This window comes from Electrona antarctica (assembly GCF_951216825.1).
Source record: "Electrona antarctica genome assembly, chromosome: 11".
Classification (NCBI taxonomy): Eukaryota; Metazoa; Chordata; class Actinopteri; order Myctophiformes; family Myctophidae; genus Electrona; species Electrona antarctica.
The window spans coordinates 6,674,475-6,693,036 of NC_136792.1; the positions used below are offsets into that span (position 1 = coordinate 6,674,475).

The window sequence follows — 18,562 nt, forward strand, 5'->3', positions numbered from 1 at the left end:
TTCTTCATATAACAGAGGAGAGGCTCAGAGTGAGACCACATGTGATGCAGGTCATGAGCTGGATTTGAAGCCATTGGCTCTATCATTGTGGTGTGCACAAGCATCCGGTTTCATACATCAACATATTCCTTTTTAATGCTACACTGCACTATGACCGTGTTCAATGAAATATCGAAGTTACACTGACTACGACAGTGGTTCCCAAAGTAGGGTCCGGGGACCCCCAGTGGTACTTGAGAGTACCAGGGGGGACCCAGCTAAATGATAGTTAGGAACCAAATGGACCCTTATGGGTCTGTAACTCAGAGTGTACAAATGGAACCAGTTACATTAGCATTGATTTTACAATATAAATTGGGGGTCCCAGAGATAGAAATGCTATTAAATGGGGGTCCGTAGACTAATGCATGTCAAACTGGGGGTCCTTGAAATTAAACGGGTTGAAAATCACTGCTAGAGCCGTAAAAATCTTATCTTATTGGGCTCCCTGGCATATCTCTTCAAATGGGGGTCAGCGGGCTAATTAGTGTCAATTTGGGAGTCCTTTCATAATGCAATATCCTCTAGTTGCTTTTCCCCCAAGGACCACATGTGGCCCACGACCCGCGGGTTGACACCCAGCTGCATGACATCCAGTGTTGCAGAGAGAGAGTCAACATGTCAGAGGAGTTGCTGATGAGTCATGCATGTAAAACAACAAGCACAGAGCTGTTCATCCATGTTTGGTCTGGCTTCCTGACCCCTCGCCATCACAGAGCTGTTCATCCATGTTTAGTCTGGCTTCCTGACCCCTCGCCATCACAGCCTGTGAACGGCTTTGTCTTCAGGGGCCCGACTATGAGTCACCATGAAACTCAAACAACCGACTCTATGGCCTCAACTCACACTGTTGCAACATGCATACAATATTTGTCTTGTCCATGTTTAATGGCCGCCCCAATGCATTTCCAATGGAAGTCACATGGCTGTGTTGTGCCCCCTCCCCCGCATCAAACAAAAATGTTTGGTGAAACCATGTGACTTCCATTGGAAATGCATTGGGGCGGCCATTAAATACGGACAAGACACGGACAAGACAGCCGTCTCAATATTGTGACTGAGGCCTATGAGGAGGGGAGACAACATACAAACGACACTGGAGATTATGTTAATGCGAGTTAATTCAGGATGGGAAAAATGTAGGACTCAAAAAACAAGTCAAAACTAAAATAAATATATACAATTAGATAACCTAATTTTGCTGCTGGCATCTGCATACTGCCCCCCCCCATTCATCAATAAGATCCTTTTAATTTGAGCTACAAACTCTCCAACTGTAATTGCTTTAACCCATTTCCAGTTTTCTGAAATAAATATTTTCACAATTTTTCAAAAATAGCAGACCTACAAGCTATGAGCTTGTAGATCTGCTATTTTTCAATAGCTAAAGTATAACGTAATGCTTAAAACACCAAAAGGGGTTCCCGCCCAAAATGGGTTAAATGAAGTTACATATAACACAACCCATTCTTTTAATAATACACTTTATTCCATTAAAGATTGTTTTTTTAATCATTTTCTAATTATACACTGGAATGTTAAGATTCCCCCATTGATTTTGTTAAAAATGCTCAATCTAGTCATTTTCAACCCCACTTCCATACAACCAGATTGAAATTTCCAGGGGAATACAAACAGAAGAATAACCAAAACAAAACAAAAAAGTATGAAAACAAACATGTCCTTTTAATGTCGATAAAGAGTGTTGGATGACTGAAGGAGTAGGGATACATCAGAGTGGTAGACTGAGGTAACGGTAGGCCGCCGAGTACTGCTCTGGGGTCGGCAGAGGGCGTTTGTTTACTCGAGTGAGCGAGCTGGCTCCACTTCAATGGACTCAAACCGTTTCCCTACCTTCAAGATAATGAAGAGATTGGACAGCTGTTATCAGTGGTGGGGCGAAAGGGCGTCTCAGGCCTGACTAATGCCCTATCTGAGGAATACCACCATCATCATACCGACACATTTATAGGCGTATCAATCAAATCTAACATTCCTTTTGGTTAGACAGATTTTGGGGGGGGCGGGGCATTGTTTCCGAGTTGCAGTGAAACTATTCGTCAGAACTGCAATAAAAAATAAAAAAATAAAAAAATACCTGTAGCCTTTTTTCGGCCAGGCTGTTTTAACAATGCCATGCAATAACCCCAAACATTTGAAAAATAGTACATTTACAGGAAGGAAAGTCATGTTATATTATACCGACAGCTGCTCAAAAATAATCACACTTCTTTATGGTCAAATTTCAATAACCTTACCCATTTAATAGCAGCAATACAAATGCTGAAGTAAACCACAAATTATGATATTCTGAACACAAAGCCATATTTTGATAGATCTCAGATATGGATACTAAAGGTGGCCTTACACTAGCCGATTTTTTTCAATCTGAAATCTGATAGCACCAGACACTACAGGATAATCGGAGCAAATATCAAACATTCTTGATGTTGATCGGGCCGATCACGATCACGCTTTGAGCGGTCGGTCACCCCCCGAGCGTCAAAAATGCCCGATTATCGGCTAGTGTAAGGCCACCTTAAGCTCCACTCAAGAAATGACAACCGTTCTAAAGAACAAACAGGGGAAAAAAACAATGGAAACGGTATTGACAAATAAGTACTTCCCGTCAACACCAATGGAACAAGTGTCAAGTATCAGTCAGTCAAAGACAACCGCAGTTAGAAAAATGAGGGTAAAACTTAACAGCTTTATTGAGGGCCCATTGCAATGTCGCAATAAAAAAGAAAAGAAAAAAAAAAGACATTAAGCTGCGGATGATGGGCCATTCCTAGGATACTAAAACAATTAGGGGGGACTCTGTGGGACAGTTGGTTTTATCTACAAGTGCTGCTTCGTAATGGTAGACAAGCCAAGCCTGCAGGATGACCCGCCCTGTCCTTCCAAAACCAGCCCTGACCTCTGACCCCTCCACTCCTTACAGTCATCTCCCACTCAAACCCCAGGTCCCGTTTATGGTGTCTCTTCCGTGGATACAACAGCATCACGTTCATTTGCGTTTCTCTTTTTTAATTATTTTCCTTTTCAATTAACCCATATATATATATATATACAGTATATATATATATGATCTTCTTGTCATACAAACATATAAATACATGGCCGGTGCTCTGCTCCGCAACAGAGGAGAGCAGCTGATGTGTACAGTCTCTTGGTATACAGGGCGGGGCAGGCAGGGGTGGGCCTCAATCGGTCTCGGGTGTTGTAGGTTTGGATTTTGTTGACGTTTTTTTTTTCCTTCTCTACCTTCTTTTTCCTTTACAGAATTTCGTATTTGTCGACGACGAACGAGGTTTCTATGGAGTATTTGACAGGAGCGTCTCCGTCTACATGGTTCACCTTGGCAACCTGGGGACAGACATTAGGCCGGATGTTAAATGTGTTACGATGCAACAACAGTGACATCTAGAGGCCCTTTCAAGTAAGGAACAGCAAACTACTTTAATGATAACCTCCTCATCTTTCCACCTAGGAGGAAAGCCTGATCTGTGTTACAAAATTGCCGTGTGAACCGTTCTGGAGTGGATGATATCGCTACGTCATGTTGTAGTCATTATTTTGTAGTCATCAGGCAGGGAATCACCTGGAACTTCCTTTCCCTCAAACCGGAAATATAATAAAAATTGATCGGTTTTAGTGAAAAGCTGGGTCCAGATTGATGGTTCCTGCCTGATGACTACAAAACAATGGCTACAACATGACGTAGTGATATCAGCCGTTCCAAACCGGATCATAAACCCAAAAAGGAATGCTGCCCAGGCTACTGTAATGAGACTGTTTATGTCTGTCTGTGTGTATAGAGCAGTGTTCATTTTGACAGCAAATTCGGACTTTTGAATAACATAGCATTTAGTTTTAGTCCTATTTTGTCATCCGAAATTGGTTAGTATTATGCTGCATTGTCACGGGCAGATGCAAAGATACAGTCTACAATTCATTGTCAATGGAAGTCAGTGACAAAGATGCATCCGACGTCCTGCAAAAGCTACAAATTGAAGCTGAGCTGGGTTCATCTTCCAGATGCAAAGCTACACAACAGTAGCTGCAATTGCTTTTTTAATTCCACCTCCACACTTTTCACCCTGACAAAAACTCTACTAGTCCGTTTCCATTGCATATAAATAATGGTCCAAAAGGACTCGCAGTTGAGACTCCATGCTGGATTGTTGTTTTTTGGTAGTCAATGTCGAGAATTCGAGATGGTCAATTATTGATCCACATTTTGTAGTGCATAACTTCTGAACAGGACTATCATGAAAGGACAACACTGGTTGCATTTGACAGCTCCTCTTAAAAGGGGAATTTCTCCCTAAACCTTTTTTACAAAAGTAAGTTGATAATTATCTATGTTGACCAAAAAAATATATTAAAAATATATATAAAGATATAGGGGAGCTGGGGCTGGAGCTGGGGCTGCTGCTGGGGTGGTCTAACACCAGCTCACGTAGACCAGGAAGAGTGCAGTGTCAATGCATGGAGTGTTGCCGTCACATCATCTAGAACAGGAGTTCTAGCGTTAGACCCCTCCAGCCCCAGCTTCATCTCCAGCTGCAGCCCCAGATCCACTATATCTTTATTTTTGTTTTAATATTTGTTTTTGGTCAATATACATAATTATCAACTTACTTTTGTAAAAAAAGGTTTAGGGAGAAATTCCCCTTTAAGCAATTTCACCGATTATGTAAAATAAACAAAGTCTCAGTTTGACATTACACGGCTCAAATATGCACACCACTAGGTTTGTGTACCTTCACAGAGGTACACATCTCTTACATGGGTCAACGATAACCAAGACAGTCCGTTACTTACAACACATAAGCTAAAGCAGCAATGACCGTCGTTTCCCCCAACAGGAACACTGTGTAAACTCACCTGGATGTCGCAGTAGTTGCGCTTGGACACAAAGGACACGTTGATGGGGAAGAAGTCGTTGGGCTGGCCGGCGATGCTGAACTCCATGCTGCCACTCTTGTTGTTGGCATCGATGACAGGAAGGCACCACTCCAGAATGTTCCGCCTGCTGTCGTGCTTGTAGTCACCGTCCAGGTCACCGATCACCGGCGCGCCCACACCAGACCTGGACGCAGATGAAACTTTATATTCATTACTCCAATTTTGGTTGCCAAAATATTGGCACACTGAAAATGTAAAGTAAATACATAATATGCGAATGAGTTTCGATGTCGAAACGTTGTCACTTTTTACTTGCACCCTGTTATAATAAACTAAAGGCCTAAATCGTCTGAGCTGCTCCAGTGCCTTCTTGTTCGCATGTTATCTGTCCTGCTTCTGAGATGCCCAGACTGGCCTGCTATAGGCTAGAGGCGCGGTTGGAACTCCCTTCTACATAAATACATATTACTTTCATACATGTGAAAGCTGTATTCAGCAGTAAGATGGTAAACTCTCTATAATAATTTCCGTAGAAGACTTTGTCATAACGTTGGTTTATTTTCAAATAAAAACGTTATTGCATCGTGGCTACCTACGAGCTGTGCGATCCCCTCTTATAAACAGTTTTACATCTCCCGTGGTCAGCAGCTCCTTACTAGTGGTGTGCGCACAGCACACAATATGAATTAAAAAGAAGCTAAGCAGGGGTTGACACTGAAGGTTTGCCTGACTGCCTGTGGCAAGTAAATAAAACTTTGGGCAAGTGATGTTTGCGTTCAGGTTGCCCGACAGGCAAGTGCATTCCGTCTTCATTAAATATTATAGTCTTTTCATAAAGAACAACGCTACATTAACTAGCCGTCTCACTCATTCTGATTTCTTAAAGTGACTGTCGCCACTCAATCATGCTCTAGCTCAGAAGTTCTCAACCCGTGGGTCGCGACCCCTTGGGGGGGTCGCCAATTTATTTTGGGGGGTCCCCAAATTATTAAAAATAAATAAATAAAAAATGAATGGCTGGAAAAAGGAAATGAAGAGTTTACATATAGTACATGCATACACCTTCCCTAATGTATATCTGGTTTCAGTATTTATTAATGGTGTATTGTCTCTATTATTAAGGTTATTGTAGCAGTCAATTTATATTGGGGGTCGGGAGGGGCGGGCGGGGGTCCCGAGACATTGCCAAAGCATTTCCGGGGGTCCCCGGCCAAAAACGTTGAGAACCCCTGCTCTAGCTCTTCTAACACCAACTTGACCCAAGGTGACAGACCTCTTTCTAATATACCAAAGTAAACACATACAGTACCTGTTCAGTGCAATTATACAGGTCATCACCGTAGTTATGAACAAATACACACATCTTAATGCAATAAATATAAAACAAGATGTGTAAATTATGAAAATGACAGTGACTTTTCTCTAGACATACGTTTTAATTTCCATACCAGTCCAACCTTGAGTCAACGCCAATGTGATACTCTTTCCTCTTAAACAACTCATAATTTGTTAATAAGCCGCTTTCAGTCCTACTAGTACTACCACGCCGTCACACTGCATATGGCTTTCTGCCATTTAGTTTCCCTCCTCCTCAAACTTAAAGCATGGCTAAAATTAAGTTGACTTGATGTTTCAGCCTATCCTTATCAATGGACTTAATGATTAGAACATTCTTTGGCCAATATCGGACCGATACCGAGTATCACTAACAGCACACCCCTAGTCACCGTAACCTACAACAAACAGTTTTATTGCTCCACCAAATGCAGGTGTAACAATTTTCAGGGAAGCAGTTCATCATTCATTTGCAACAATTCAGTTGAAAGGAAGGTACCCTGCAACAAAGATTGTCGTTACATTTTTATTTCACAGGAGAGCGTACTCACGGTACTGGGATGGTGATGACCACATCGTTGAGTTCAAGGCTCTCTTCCTGCAGCTCATATTCAATGTTGACGTCACATCCAGTGCCACTCTCTGAAGGCCAGCAATTTACTGACAAACAAAACCACGTTGACATTGTTAACACACTCCCCTCACACCTCTGACCGTCTACTCTGTTGTGTTAAATTATGGTCCTTTAAAAATTAGTCCAACACAACATTAGCTTCAGTTCAAAATGAATTACATTTGATTCGTAATGAATTTCCCCTTTTATCGAGACAGGGTAAGACAGAAGGACGGCTTATTTTCCATCGTAGGAACACTAGGCCAGGCATACTCGGGCGCCATGCAATTCAGGAACGATGCAAGTTAGGAACACATGAATCTGCTATGCCATCGTCTGAAAGTCTGAGACTACCGTTATGCACAGAGCCGATTTCTGACCGTAAATAATAAATATAACATTGTCTAATTCAAGTATGTTAAAACTCATCCATCGCCAAGGACTTATTTAACTTCTTTTTCATGATGTCCTGGAGCGCCAAGGACGTGTTTTTCGTGTTTTATAACATGGTAAAAAAATAAAAAATAAAAAAGATTATTTTTTTTAAAGTTTTTTTTTAGACTTTTTTTTTTGAAAAAAACAAATATATAAAATAAAATAAAAGATATATGGTGGCGGTCAGGGCCTTTTGGCGCCCCCTAGTGGCGATGGATGAGTTAAAGTTTATTTCCAGCACCTGAATGAATCATGAGTTTGAAAACAGTTGATCACAGCTCCGCACTTAAAGTTGGGACTTACTGGTTAGAGGTATGAGCGCCTCATCTGTGGTCTGCAGCCTCCACTTCAGTACACCTACATCATTGTTGAGGGGGAAGGACTTCTCTGGGTTCTTCAGACCAATCACTGACTCGGCTGTAAACAGCTTTTTGTCCACGTTGGGATGTGTCTGGTTAAAACACACACACACACACACACAACTTAACGTAATGTGGTAATTTCTGGAAATGGACGTAAACGCCGCTAAAGGATTTTGTCTTCTAGCGAAGAACAGTCAAGCACTGTTGAAAATGCTCAACTGAAACGTCATCTCAGAATTTTGGAGGCAGTGGTGGACTAAGGGTTAGAGGAGCGCCCTTGTTGCCGAAAGGTTGCTGGTTCAATTCCCCGGACGGGCAGGAAACATCTGGGTGGGGAAGTGATTGTCATCACTCACCCAACACCGCTGAAGTGCCCTTGAGCAAGGCACTGAACCCCCAACTGCTCCCCCTGGAGCTGCTTAGTGGCCATCAGTGTAAGACTGTGGTTGTACTGGTCAGCTCCCAGGTTTTAATGTGTGCGCGTGCGTTTCTATGTGCAGGGCGTTGCTGAAAATGAGCACCTGTGCTCAGCTACTTTCCTGGGTAAATATTTAAAAAAAAGGAAAAAAATATACTTTGAACCAGGTAGTGACATTTAAACAACAGGAACTTCATTGTTCATTGTTGTAAATGTCCCTTCTGCCATGGACCATTTAACAGACCGGTTTAAAAAATAAAATCTGTCACACAAACAAACTAGGCCTTGAAGCCGTGATCCAACAAGTTACCTGCAGTTGCAATCCCTTGTTGTCGTTGTTATTGAGGATGAGACGGATGCGTCCGTTCTTATCCTCTGTGACACGGAGCGTGACCATACCCAGCACCTCCATGTTCTGTAAGCCTCCGTCACGGCCGCACGTCAAAGAAATCTTCTCCTCCACGCGAAGGTGCACACTGATGGGACACACGTTGACCAAGGTAACAATAAGCATGTCAGAAATATAATGCTGCAAATATGCAACGCAAAATAACTCTCGATGTAATGTGCTCGATAAAAGATACTTAGTGCAGCTTTAATTTAGACTGTTAAATTACTGTAAAGGTAAAAGGTAAGAAACTAAAAAAATATGACAAATGTTCAAGTTACCTGAACCCAAATTAAATGTAAACAAGCCGAGACAACTGAGACAAGCATTAACAATTTGTCGAAGTAGTAAACAGCACTTAATAGAAATGTTTACTGGGATAGACACATCACTATTTGCTTACCAAAACATTTGTCTAAAGTGATTAATCATTAGATTAAAGACAAGACAAGCACTTAATCTTCACCTCTCTACATTGACTGGTGGCGGCAGCACTTTGGTTGTGTCTGAGCTTCTCTTCCCCGCGGAAGGCATAATGGTTTCACCCTCTGACTTGAGCTTGTCCACAAAGTTGTCCACCTCTTTCCCTCTGGCACCCAGCTTCAGAGCCTTACTGGTCCCACTGGGTCTGAGAACAAGTCAAAACAGCACATTACCTCATCTTGTTATCTTCAAATTCCATACACTCCACAAGCCACAAAAGGTCTGCTCCATGTCTAACAAGTGTTAACCCATTTTGACCTGAGATCAGATTCTAAAAATGTCTTCTACATCCTGACAGTTTTCTGAAAAAGCTATGTCGTTCTTCGATTTTTCAAAAATAGCAGACCTACAAGCTTGTAGCGCGCCACTCGGTGGCGCGCTATGAGCTTGTAGATCTGCTATTTTTCAATAGCTAAAGCACAACATAATGCTAACACCAAAAGGGGTTCCCACTCAAAATGGGTTAATAGGTTATTTTGCCTGAATAAACATCTGAAAGTGACCTTTCTACATTTGCTTACCATGTATAATACCTTAGGTACAAAACAGTTGGTAAAGAATAAATCATATTTGGGATTGGGACATTAAAATCCATTGACGCCTGGTGCAACCTATACGTTGTTCTACCTTTGATGCTGGTGCGCTCTCTGTGTCTTCATCAGCTATTGCTATACATGTAGCAACAGAACTATTTAAAGAAATAATAATAAATCAGAATTTGCAGGTTTTCAGAAACGTTAGAAGTCGTTCCCAGATTCGGCCTCAGGCATCAATGGGTAAAAAATAAACTGACCTCGAACACCTATACGTTGTTATATCTTTCAAGCCGGGAACAACTCTTTGTGTAGTTGGATTAAGAAGGTGTTTTTTCTCAGTAGACTATACTATAGAGTAAAGGCAAGATGTGCAAAGGCAAGAGCACACTGCCAATAGTAAGAAGTATTAATACAGGTGTTTATTATCATTCAACGCTCCTCAGAAGCTGTCGTGTCCTCCTCACCTGACTGGAGCGGGAGCCATCTTAGGTTTCTCAGGCTCCACGATGGTGTCTGTGATGATGGACCCTGAGGACACGCTGGTCACGCCCCCACTGCCAAAACCAAACTGTGGCGTCTTCTTCCCAGAGCGCTCGGCATCTCTCCTGGCCTGCTGGAGCTCCTTAGCCTTTCTCCTCATCTCTGCCTTGGCCTCCCTCTCCTGGGTCTGCAGGTCAAAAACACAATGTTACAAATCCACTTGTACCATTTGCTTAAATTGTGGAGTAGGCCGACCCCATTTTTATTTAAATGATATGTGATCAAAGGCAAAAATCCAGGTGAGCTCACCTCTCTGACGGCACGGAACACCTTCTCTTCGTGCGAGTCCATCTCTGTGAAGGTGCGGATCTGTGCCAGGTTAACGTTCTCCCTGTAGCCCAGTGCCACAATCTCATCAAAGGCAAAGATCAGGTCGAAACAGTGCTCTGAGATCTCACTCTCCTCCAGCACACGACAGTACTCTGGAATCTACAGGCAGGGGCAGATCAATAATAAATTAGTCACGTTAATTTAAGACAGTTTGCTCAAATAACGTTTTCAAATGATGTAGCTTCAAAATAGTATGAACATGTAACCATTCAGCAGCAGCACATGCTAACCACATTTTGGCCTGAAGATGGCATTAAATCGAGGTCATGGGGTTACTCAAATGGTTAGGGTTCACCCTTCAGAGAGCATGAATTCTAAGCCTAACCCTTTTAGATATCTTGTCTCTCTACTACAGTATCCTCTACGACTAGAGGTCAGCACAATCATTAGGTTTCATGGTCCAGGGAGCATAAAGGTGCAAAGCAAATCCACGACAATCCAGCACCTAGTTTTCAATGTGCTGTTTGGGACCAAAGTGGTGGACGGACGACATCGCCATCCTTTGAGCTCTGCCACTTGCAAGCAAAAGCGAGAAAACTATTAGAAGCCGTATACCGGTAAATGTTATGTAAATAACTTTTTTTTGTACTGGACTTTTCTGAAAGCTGTATATTTGAGGGGTAACAAGACAACTCACCCCTTTTCTGTTTTCCTCCCGGAATTTTCCCCAGTGAGGGGTGGGAGAGGCTGGACAGCAGACAGCTGGACTTTGAATTTCTCTAACTATAAACTTTCACGACAGCAGACAGCCTAAGTACAAATATATTTATGAAAAGCTACTACAGTGAAGTCTGTTCACAGAAGTTTTTGTAGGCTATGTGGGGATTATCTGACGAGGTACCATTTGAGTGGGAAAAACCTTACATATACTAAATAATACTAAATTGTTTATAGGGTCAATATAAGTAAAATAATATAGCCTTTCCACAGGAGTATCTTTTTATATTTTTCCAAAAAGAATACAAACAGCCAATAGCATATTACAAAGTTATCCCCCTCACTGGGGAAAATTCCGGGAGGAAAAACGGGCAAGCACCGGGGTGAGTTGTCCAGTATTCATTTGAGGCACTAAGCTGCACCTTCTAATTGTCTGACAATTGAAAATGTGTCAAAGAACATACAGTTGCCAACATGCCATTTCTATTTTTAAAATGTCTCAAGCTTGCGACTAGGTACTACATCAGGTACTGCTAGAACAGTGATGTTGAAGGACAGGTTCTAGCTGAGACAGTTACTATAAATCAGTGGTTCCCAAAGTGGGGTCCAGGGACCCCTAGGGGTCCTTGAGGGAGTTCCAGGGGGTCCCCAGCTAAATGATAGTTTGGAACCAAATGGACCCTTATGGTTCTGTAACTCTGAGAGTGTACAAATGGAACCAAATGGACCCTTATGATTCTGTAACTCTGAGAGTGTACAAATGGAACCAAATGGACCCTTATGGTTCTGTAACTCTGAGAGTGTACAAATGGAACCAAATGGACCCTTATGATTCTGTAACTCTGAGAGTGTACAAATGGAACCAAATGGACCCGTTATTGTAGTTGTACACTCTCAGAGTTAAACTAACAGTGATTTTACAATATAAATTGGGGGTCCCAGAGATAGAAATGCCATTAAATGGGGGTCCGTAGACTAATGCATGTCAAACTGGGGGTCCTTGAAATTAAACAGGTTGAGAATCTCTGCTAGAGCCGTTATGGGGGTCCCTGGCATATCTTTTTGAATGGGGGTCCGCGGGCTGATTAGTGTCAATTTGGGTGTCCTTGACATGAAAAAGTTTGGGAAACACGGCTATAAATGATTGGAGAAGCCCGGGCCTAAAACAGAGCTCTACCACACTACTATTGTACCGTACGCACTGGCTGTGCCAAGAAACATATTGAGTTCCTCCTATATTGTAAATAAATGTTATGAAAAACAAGTTATTGTAAAAAAAATAATGTTTTTTCTTTTGTACGTGACTCACAGGTAAACAAGGCTTGAATGTACAGCAATAGAGCGTCGCAGTCCCGCCCCCTATCATGGCCCAGGAAATGAATCCCAATGCATTTTTCCCATAGACATTTCAAAAAGTATTTATTTAAAGACGGTTACGCCGCGGACAAAGCCAACTCGAGTCGTGACAACTCATGACAACACAAACAATATTTTGGACCAAACAAATAATTACAAAGAAGAAAAACAACAAAAAAAGTGTTGTAACCTGCCGTTTTTTTCTTCTAATTATTTGTTCGGCCCAAACAATTGTGTTTGTTGTCATGATTTGTCACGACTCGAGTTGGCTTTGTCCGCGGCGTAAACGTCTTTAAATAAATACTTTCTGAAATGTCTGAGGAAAATGAACGGAGAATCAGTTCCTGGGCCATGGTAGGGGGCAGGACTGCGACGCTCTATTGAAACAAGCTATTAAAACACTCGGGAAGCATGAAGGAAACGTTTGTGATTGGCTGCCCTTCACCTGTAGCCTACATGCAGGCAGGGTGCACAGGGTAGCGTCTGGTTACAGTATATTGTTCCATTTTGTGACATGCTTGCCTTAATACATTGCATGTTCATAATGATATGATAAAGATTGTCAAGCGCCACCAGCGCACACTCCCCTGTAAGGGTGCACTCAATATGTGATGATGTCACATACAGTACATGATGGAATCATGGAAATTGGAAAATATAATATCATTTAAAAACACTTCAAATAATGTCATAAATATAAAGGATCAAATCTCAAAATGCCCCAGAGATCTAAGGGAGGGAGACAAAAAATGTCCCAATACTTTATTTACACATTCCATTCCGTTTACTTTCACTTAGGTATATATGTATATGCTTATAATTAAGATTTAAATTAACGAATATGAGAAATGAACCGATCTACAAGCTCACAAGGTGTAGCGTTACGACATGTGTGCTTGTAGATCGGTTATTTTTGACGAATATTCTCCCCAGAATAGGCATGCTAGGGTTTAAGTAGTTAAATGTAAATTCACAAAAAAAATCAAATTTTCCTTTCCTTCACAAAGCTAAAATAGGTGGCACTATCTACCATCACTCCTTCAGAGATTAAAATAGGGTGCATTTTGCATCCCAAAACGCAGTTTATAGTTAAGGGACGCAATAAAACAACGACCTCTGCATCCACGGGATGCACTACTGTACTGTTTTTTTATTCTAGTTTATTTTGCTAGCTTTAGTTATAATAATCATTTATTCTGTTTTCTACGTGAATATAACCATACAAAATTAAATGGGAGTTAAATGCTGCAATTTGTAAAAATGGCAAAATATGACTCCTAACGTCGTTGAAGTGGGACTCATAAAATGTCCCTGGGACTCATCTAAAAGACCATCCCTGCATCCCAGGACTCATTACATTGAAAACCTATCACTCCTTCCTTACCACACGAGAGAATAGCCTGAGTGTCTCCAAGTCCTCCAGGATGTTGCTGTTCTTAGTGGTGAGGAGGACCATGTAGAGTTTCTCCAGTGGCTGGTAAACGTAGCGGACACTGTCGGTCTCCACGAAGGTGTGCTGCTTGCCGGTGTTCATGAGCTTCGGGAAAGCAGCGAGGAGACCCTCGATGCGCGTCCGGGTCATCTCCACAAACTGCCGGGACACGATGGCCTTGCCTGCCTTGGTGCACACCGCCGCTGCCAACAGCACCTGTAGGTTGTGGTGTTAATAATAAATACAGACATGCATGACATTTTTTCATTAGTGTGTAATTTTAGATTTGAACCACTTTAACCATTGTTTTAAATTTGGCTATTCAAAAATAGCAGGTATACAATACAAGCTCAGGCTATGAAAAATCGTTAAAATGTGGGCAAATCTTATAGAATAGCACTTCTTTCCTTCTGGATGGGGTCCACGGCAAAACACATCATTTTAGGGGTCCTTCCTTGACATGAACGTTTCAGAACCACTGATATTTTATTATAGCATTACTTATTATTTTTTTTCAGAAAACTTGATATTTAGAAGACATTTAGAATCGCCCTTAGGTCGTAATGGGTTATGTTAAGATATGGACAGTTCACCTTCCATAATAACAAACTAGCAAAAGTGAGCAGATACTCTTCTGTAGCATAAAGAGATTGTCTTGCATAGCCTAGCTCAACGTTTTGTCGTGTGGCATAAAAAGTTGTGAATTATGAAACTGAGGATAGATCACGTTTAAATCTCTGCATTAATGAATCTTCTACACACCGTAAACGTACAGTACACACATAGTGTTGTTGTACTTACTGTACTCGTACAATACTGTCACTGTTAAAATGTATTAAATTGCACGGGATGCAACTGCAACATTAACCATGCTATCAAATGACACTTTACGTTGTGGCGGTATACTTCAACTCAAGTGAATTGTACTACATGTGTTAATATCACAGCCAGCTGAAGGTGAATGTTTAGGGAAGTTTGGCTAAACCTGACAGTTAGCAAGAACCCAGTTAGTTCACGTCACCAATGTCTGCACTCCCCATTTAGCTTGAAACGTTTTGAAACATGTCTACTGCTGGTGTCCTCACATGACACGAACTGACAATTCACCATTTCGGTGGCACATAGCCGACGCGCATGTTGTCAGAAACACAAAGCTATTATATTCGTCCTTTCTTATCTCTCGTTTCGCTGAGACACTGAGACCAGAGAGAGGCTAATTGTTAAACTGGCTAACCAGATTAGCCAATGTTATGATCATTGCTAGGCCCGAGCAAAAGGAAGGCAAACGGCTCGCTTCCTTTGTCTCCCACTCACCATTTTGTGTGTCTCTCTGTGGGAAGACGCTCTTCGCTTCCTTGCAGTTGTTACTTTGGTGAATTACAAATCACACCGAGAAGAACATCAAAGTGTGAATTAAAAACAGTCGAGCTCTGTTCTTCTGACCGTTAGCTCGCGCTAGCTTCAATATGGCAGCAGGACAGAGCCACGTCTCCACCGGAACAAGCAGCGCGAGACCCGCCCACACCGCTCTACGCCCCCATAGGCCAGGAGGACGGTCGCTCTGTGATTGGACCAGACACTCTCTAGTAGTCTAACTAGTGACTGAACTCAACTCTCCGCGAAGGAAATAAACAAACTAGCTCAGTATGGACTATGGACCGTCACCAGAGCTAGAAACAAACATGAAACATGTAAAGACAAAATGAAAATTACAATAAAGAAAGGAAGAAAACTAAATAAATAAATAAACTGGAAGAAACAAAAGTACCAAAGGAAATATAGATTTACACATATTTGTAATGTGACGTGAGACGTTTAACTGATATTTTCAATTTACACTTCAATATAGTGTAAGAAATATAATAGGAATAATTTGAATCATATGAGTGTATATTGCCATATATATATATATTTGTGTGTGTCTGTAATATTTTCCCAACAGAAAGCGTTCGAGTGAAGACCGTGCTATGATTGGCTAGTTACCTGTCAGACTGACAGCCGACCAGCTAATCACAGCGGTACCATCCGGCTGGGCTATATGACCTAGAGACGTCCAAACTGTGAAACCAATGACGTGGGCCCTGAACTGTTGGCAAACTTGGCATTGTTGCATAATGTTGTGAAAACAATCAACTAAACTTGACTTTCAGACAGTGTTGGTCTGTTGGAATCTACTAAGATCTACTAAGAGAGTGGCGACACTAGCGTTAACTCCCATTGTAACAATGGAACGTGGAAGTGCTCATTCTATCTCAATGGGATAGTTCCAATATTTGGAACTATAGCCCATGGGCAACCGCTTTGCGGCGAGATCAAAGCGTGTCGCCACTCTCTTACTAGATTACTCTGGTTGGAACTAACTAAGTACATTTACTCAAATACTGTACACGTCACGAAGACAATTTTGAGGTACATTTACTGTATCTGAGTATTTCCTTTTTTACATTAAAATGTTTAAAGGAGCATTCAGTGATTTGGGTGATTTGGAAAAAAAAACCTGGTCTGCCCCGGTAACAAGATGTGCACATGCACGCACTACAGTGGGGGGACACGCAACAGGCCAACAGCATGCAAACCAAGGCCCGCCCCCGCTCGATCATGATTGGCGGAAGTCCCCTCTCTATCCTGATTGGATGACGGCTGGGCCACCTAGCCAAAAACGAAACTTAAGGTTTTTTTGACCCCAGGGGTTAACTGGGGAAATGATGAAATGAAATGAAATGATTACTATATTTACCCAGGGTATCTGGGCTAAGCTCAAGAACTTGTTTCCAGCCAGGCCCTGCTCATAGAACATTTCATGGTAGTGGTTCAATGCCTTGTTCAAGGGCACAGGGACAGGGAGGAAATATGAAGAATCCAAGAATGAATTCAGCACAGATTTTACATTTCAGCCTCAGAACCAACAAAAAGGTAGGAGCGCACACCAGTAGTGGGGAGGTGCTGACCGCAGGAAATAAAACTTTGACTAAGAAAGGATAGAGGCTGCACAGCTCGTAGTTACGATGCTATAAACTTAATAAGCACCAGCTCTTACAGCTGCAGACCGTGGCGATATAGGGTGTTATATAGGATTATGTTTTACTTTTACTACTTAACTTACTGCTGTTCAAATAGAAATACAGGTGGATCACAAATAAACAACAAGTGGCTGACATGTTTTATCAGGGAAGAGCCAAGTATAATTATTGGAGAAATATTAAGGGCAGAATGATACAGAGGCAGTATTGGCACTATTGATTGATTGATTGATTGATTGATTGATTGATTGATTACTTTATTAACAGTTTGCCATAAAGACATAAAGTACAGTTTAATACAAATACAATGCTAAAAAGGATTGAACCCAAGAAAGCAATATGGCTTGTTTCCAACTAAGCAGAGATGATCTGGAAAGAGGTGGAGGTAGATGCATGTGTGTGCAAGGTCCAAAGGACCAGAAATCTATCTCATCAGATTTTTCCACACATTGATGTTGCATCATCTGAAGGTTGTGTGGCAGAGATTCAGTTGCCATCTGCCATTAGTTCATACAATCTCCTGACTCTGTAGATATAGGCTACTCCCTTCATTCCTCTCTCAGTTCTAACAGCAACAACAACCCCACATGAGCTAATTTCCAAGGCCTAGGTCATGGCAAATGAGCCTGCCAGTGAAAGCACACTAGAGAGCTGCCTAACGCTTGAGTGTTTTCTAAAGTTATTGGGGGATATAAAGTTTCTATTCCTCCTCTTTTGGTTTCAATCATTTTCTAATGTCACTCACGGTCCAGTATTACTTAATTTATGTTGTAGAGTGGACGAGAGCCTTAAGACATGACCTGAAGGACCAGTTATTCTAATTATTCTAATTGGCTGGAGGGTTAAAAGTAACCTGACTCCACCAGATGGGGCAACAGAGAGTACACTGGGTTCCCCCCTCCTGCTCCCATCTGGGAACTCTCAGGCAGACTTGATGCCTGGCCACAAAACGGCCTGAGAGTTCCCAGATGGGAGCAGGAGGGGGGAACCCAGTGTACTCTCTGCTGCCCCATCTGGCGGAGTCAGGTTAGGTTAAAAGTGCTCCAATAGTAATAATTGTACTGTTGTCTATTATGTGTAGAATAACTGATATTTCCCTATTATGGTTACTTCATGTATTATATGTAGCAGAGCCTCAGCCTGATGGCCTCCATAGGGATATATCCCTTTGGTCTAGTGGTTAAGATGTTGGACTTTTGTGCGGGAGACCTGAGTTTGAATCCCGGGTGTTACATATATTTATGCATGCAAGGGCCTTCCTATCATAGGCTAACATGTCATGTATTTTAAGTACCATGAATTGGTCTTGCTATGGAAACAATGGAATTTCAATATCTTTATTTAAATAATGTATTTACATTCATACAATACTCAAAATGCATATGCTCTGACAAAATAGAGCTTTAATGTGACATAATTATAATAATTGGCTCAAAAACTAGAACATCAAAATATTAAAAATTCTGGGTTGCTACACATTTAGCACTAAGAACATTTTAACAAAATCTATTTGCTCATCATTCAGTATCTCAATGTAAGATATAAAACTCAATTACACTTTGAGTCTTTGACCAAAACACAATTCTTAACTGCTACTGAGAGGCAATTTAAATTTACCATTTAAAAACGGCATATCATATGTTTTCTATGACTGAGGAACCGAGGATGAGAGATATAGTGTAGACAGATGGCATTTATTCCTGT

The 18,562-nt window shown here is 41.6% G+C and overlaps 1 protein-coding gene across 2 annotated transcripts; it reads right to left on the reverse strand.

The window, feature by feature from the left end:
* Positions 1–1,506: 1,506 nt before the first annotated feature.
* On the reverse strand, positions 1,507–15,393 carry arcn1b (archain 1b). 2 transcript variants are annotated; one of them, XR_013791190.1, is made up of 11 exons: positions 15,153–15,393; positions 13,791–14,054; positions 10,313–10,492; positions 9,988–10,190; positions 8,971–9,132; positions 8,427–8,592; positions 7,640–7,787; positions 6,840–6,948; positions 4,933–5,137; positions 2,590–3,408; positions 1,507–2,402 (listed from the first exon to the last, which is right to left on the reverse strand). XR_013791190.1 is itself a non-coding variant. In XM_079515156.1 (10 exons), the coding sequence occupies exons 1-10, from the start codon at positions 15,153–15,155 to the stop codon at positions 3,319–3,321; spliced, it is 1,530 nt and encodes a 509-aa protein (XP_079371282.1). In that variant the 5' UTR covers positions 15,156–15,393; the 3' UTR covers positions 1,507–3,318. The 2 variants fall into 2 exon arrangements, 1 of the variants encoding a protein (XP_079371282.1); XM_079515156.1 differs by having other exon boundaries at positions 1,507–3,408.
* Between the last annotated feature and the right edge of the window lie 3,169 nt (positions 15,394–18,562).

Bases quoted from the DNA above. Each gene is read 5' to 3' on its own strand.
- arcn1b (XM_079515156.1), bottom strand. The intron at 8,593-8,970 runs GTGAAGATTAAG...GTGTCCCATCAG, and splicing joins CCACCAGTCAATGTAGAGAG to TGTGCACCTTCGCGTGGAGG. The intron at 7,788-8,426 runs GTAACTTGTTGG...TGTTTTAACCAG, and splicing joins ACAAGGGATTGCAACTGCAG to ACACATCCCAACGTGGACAA.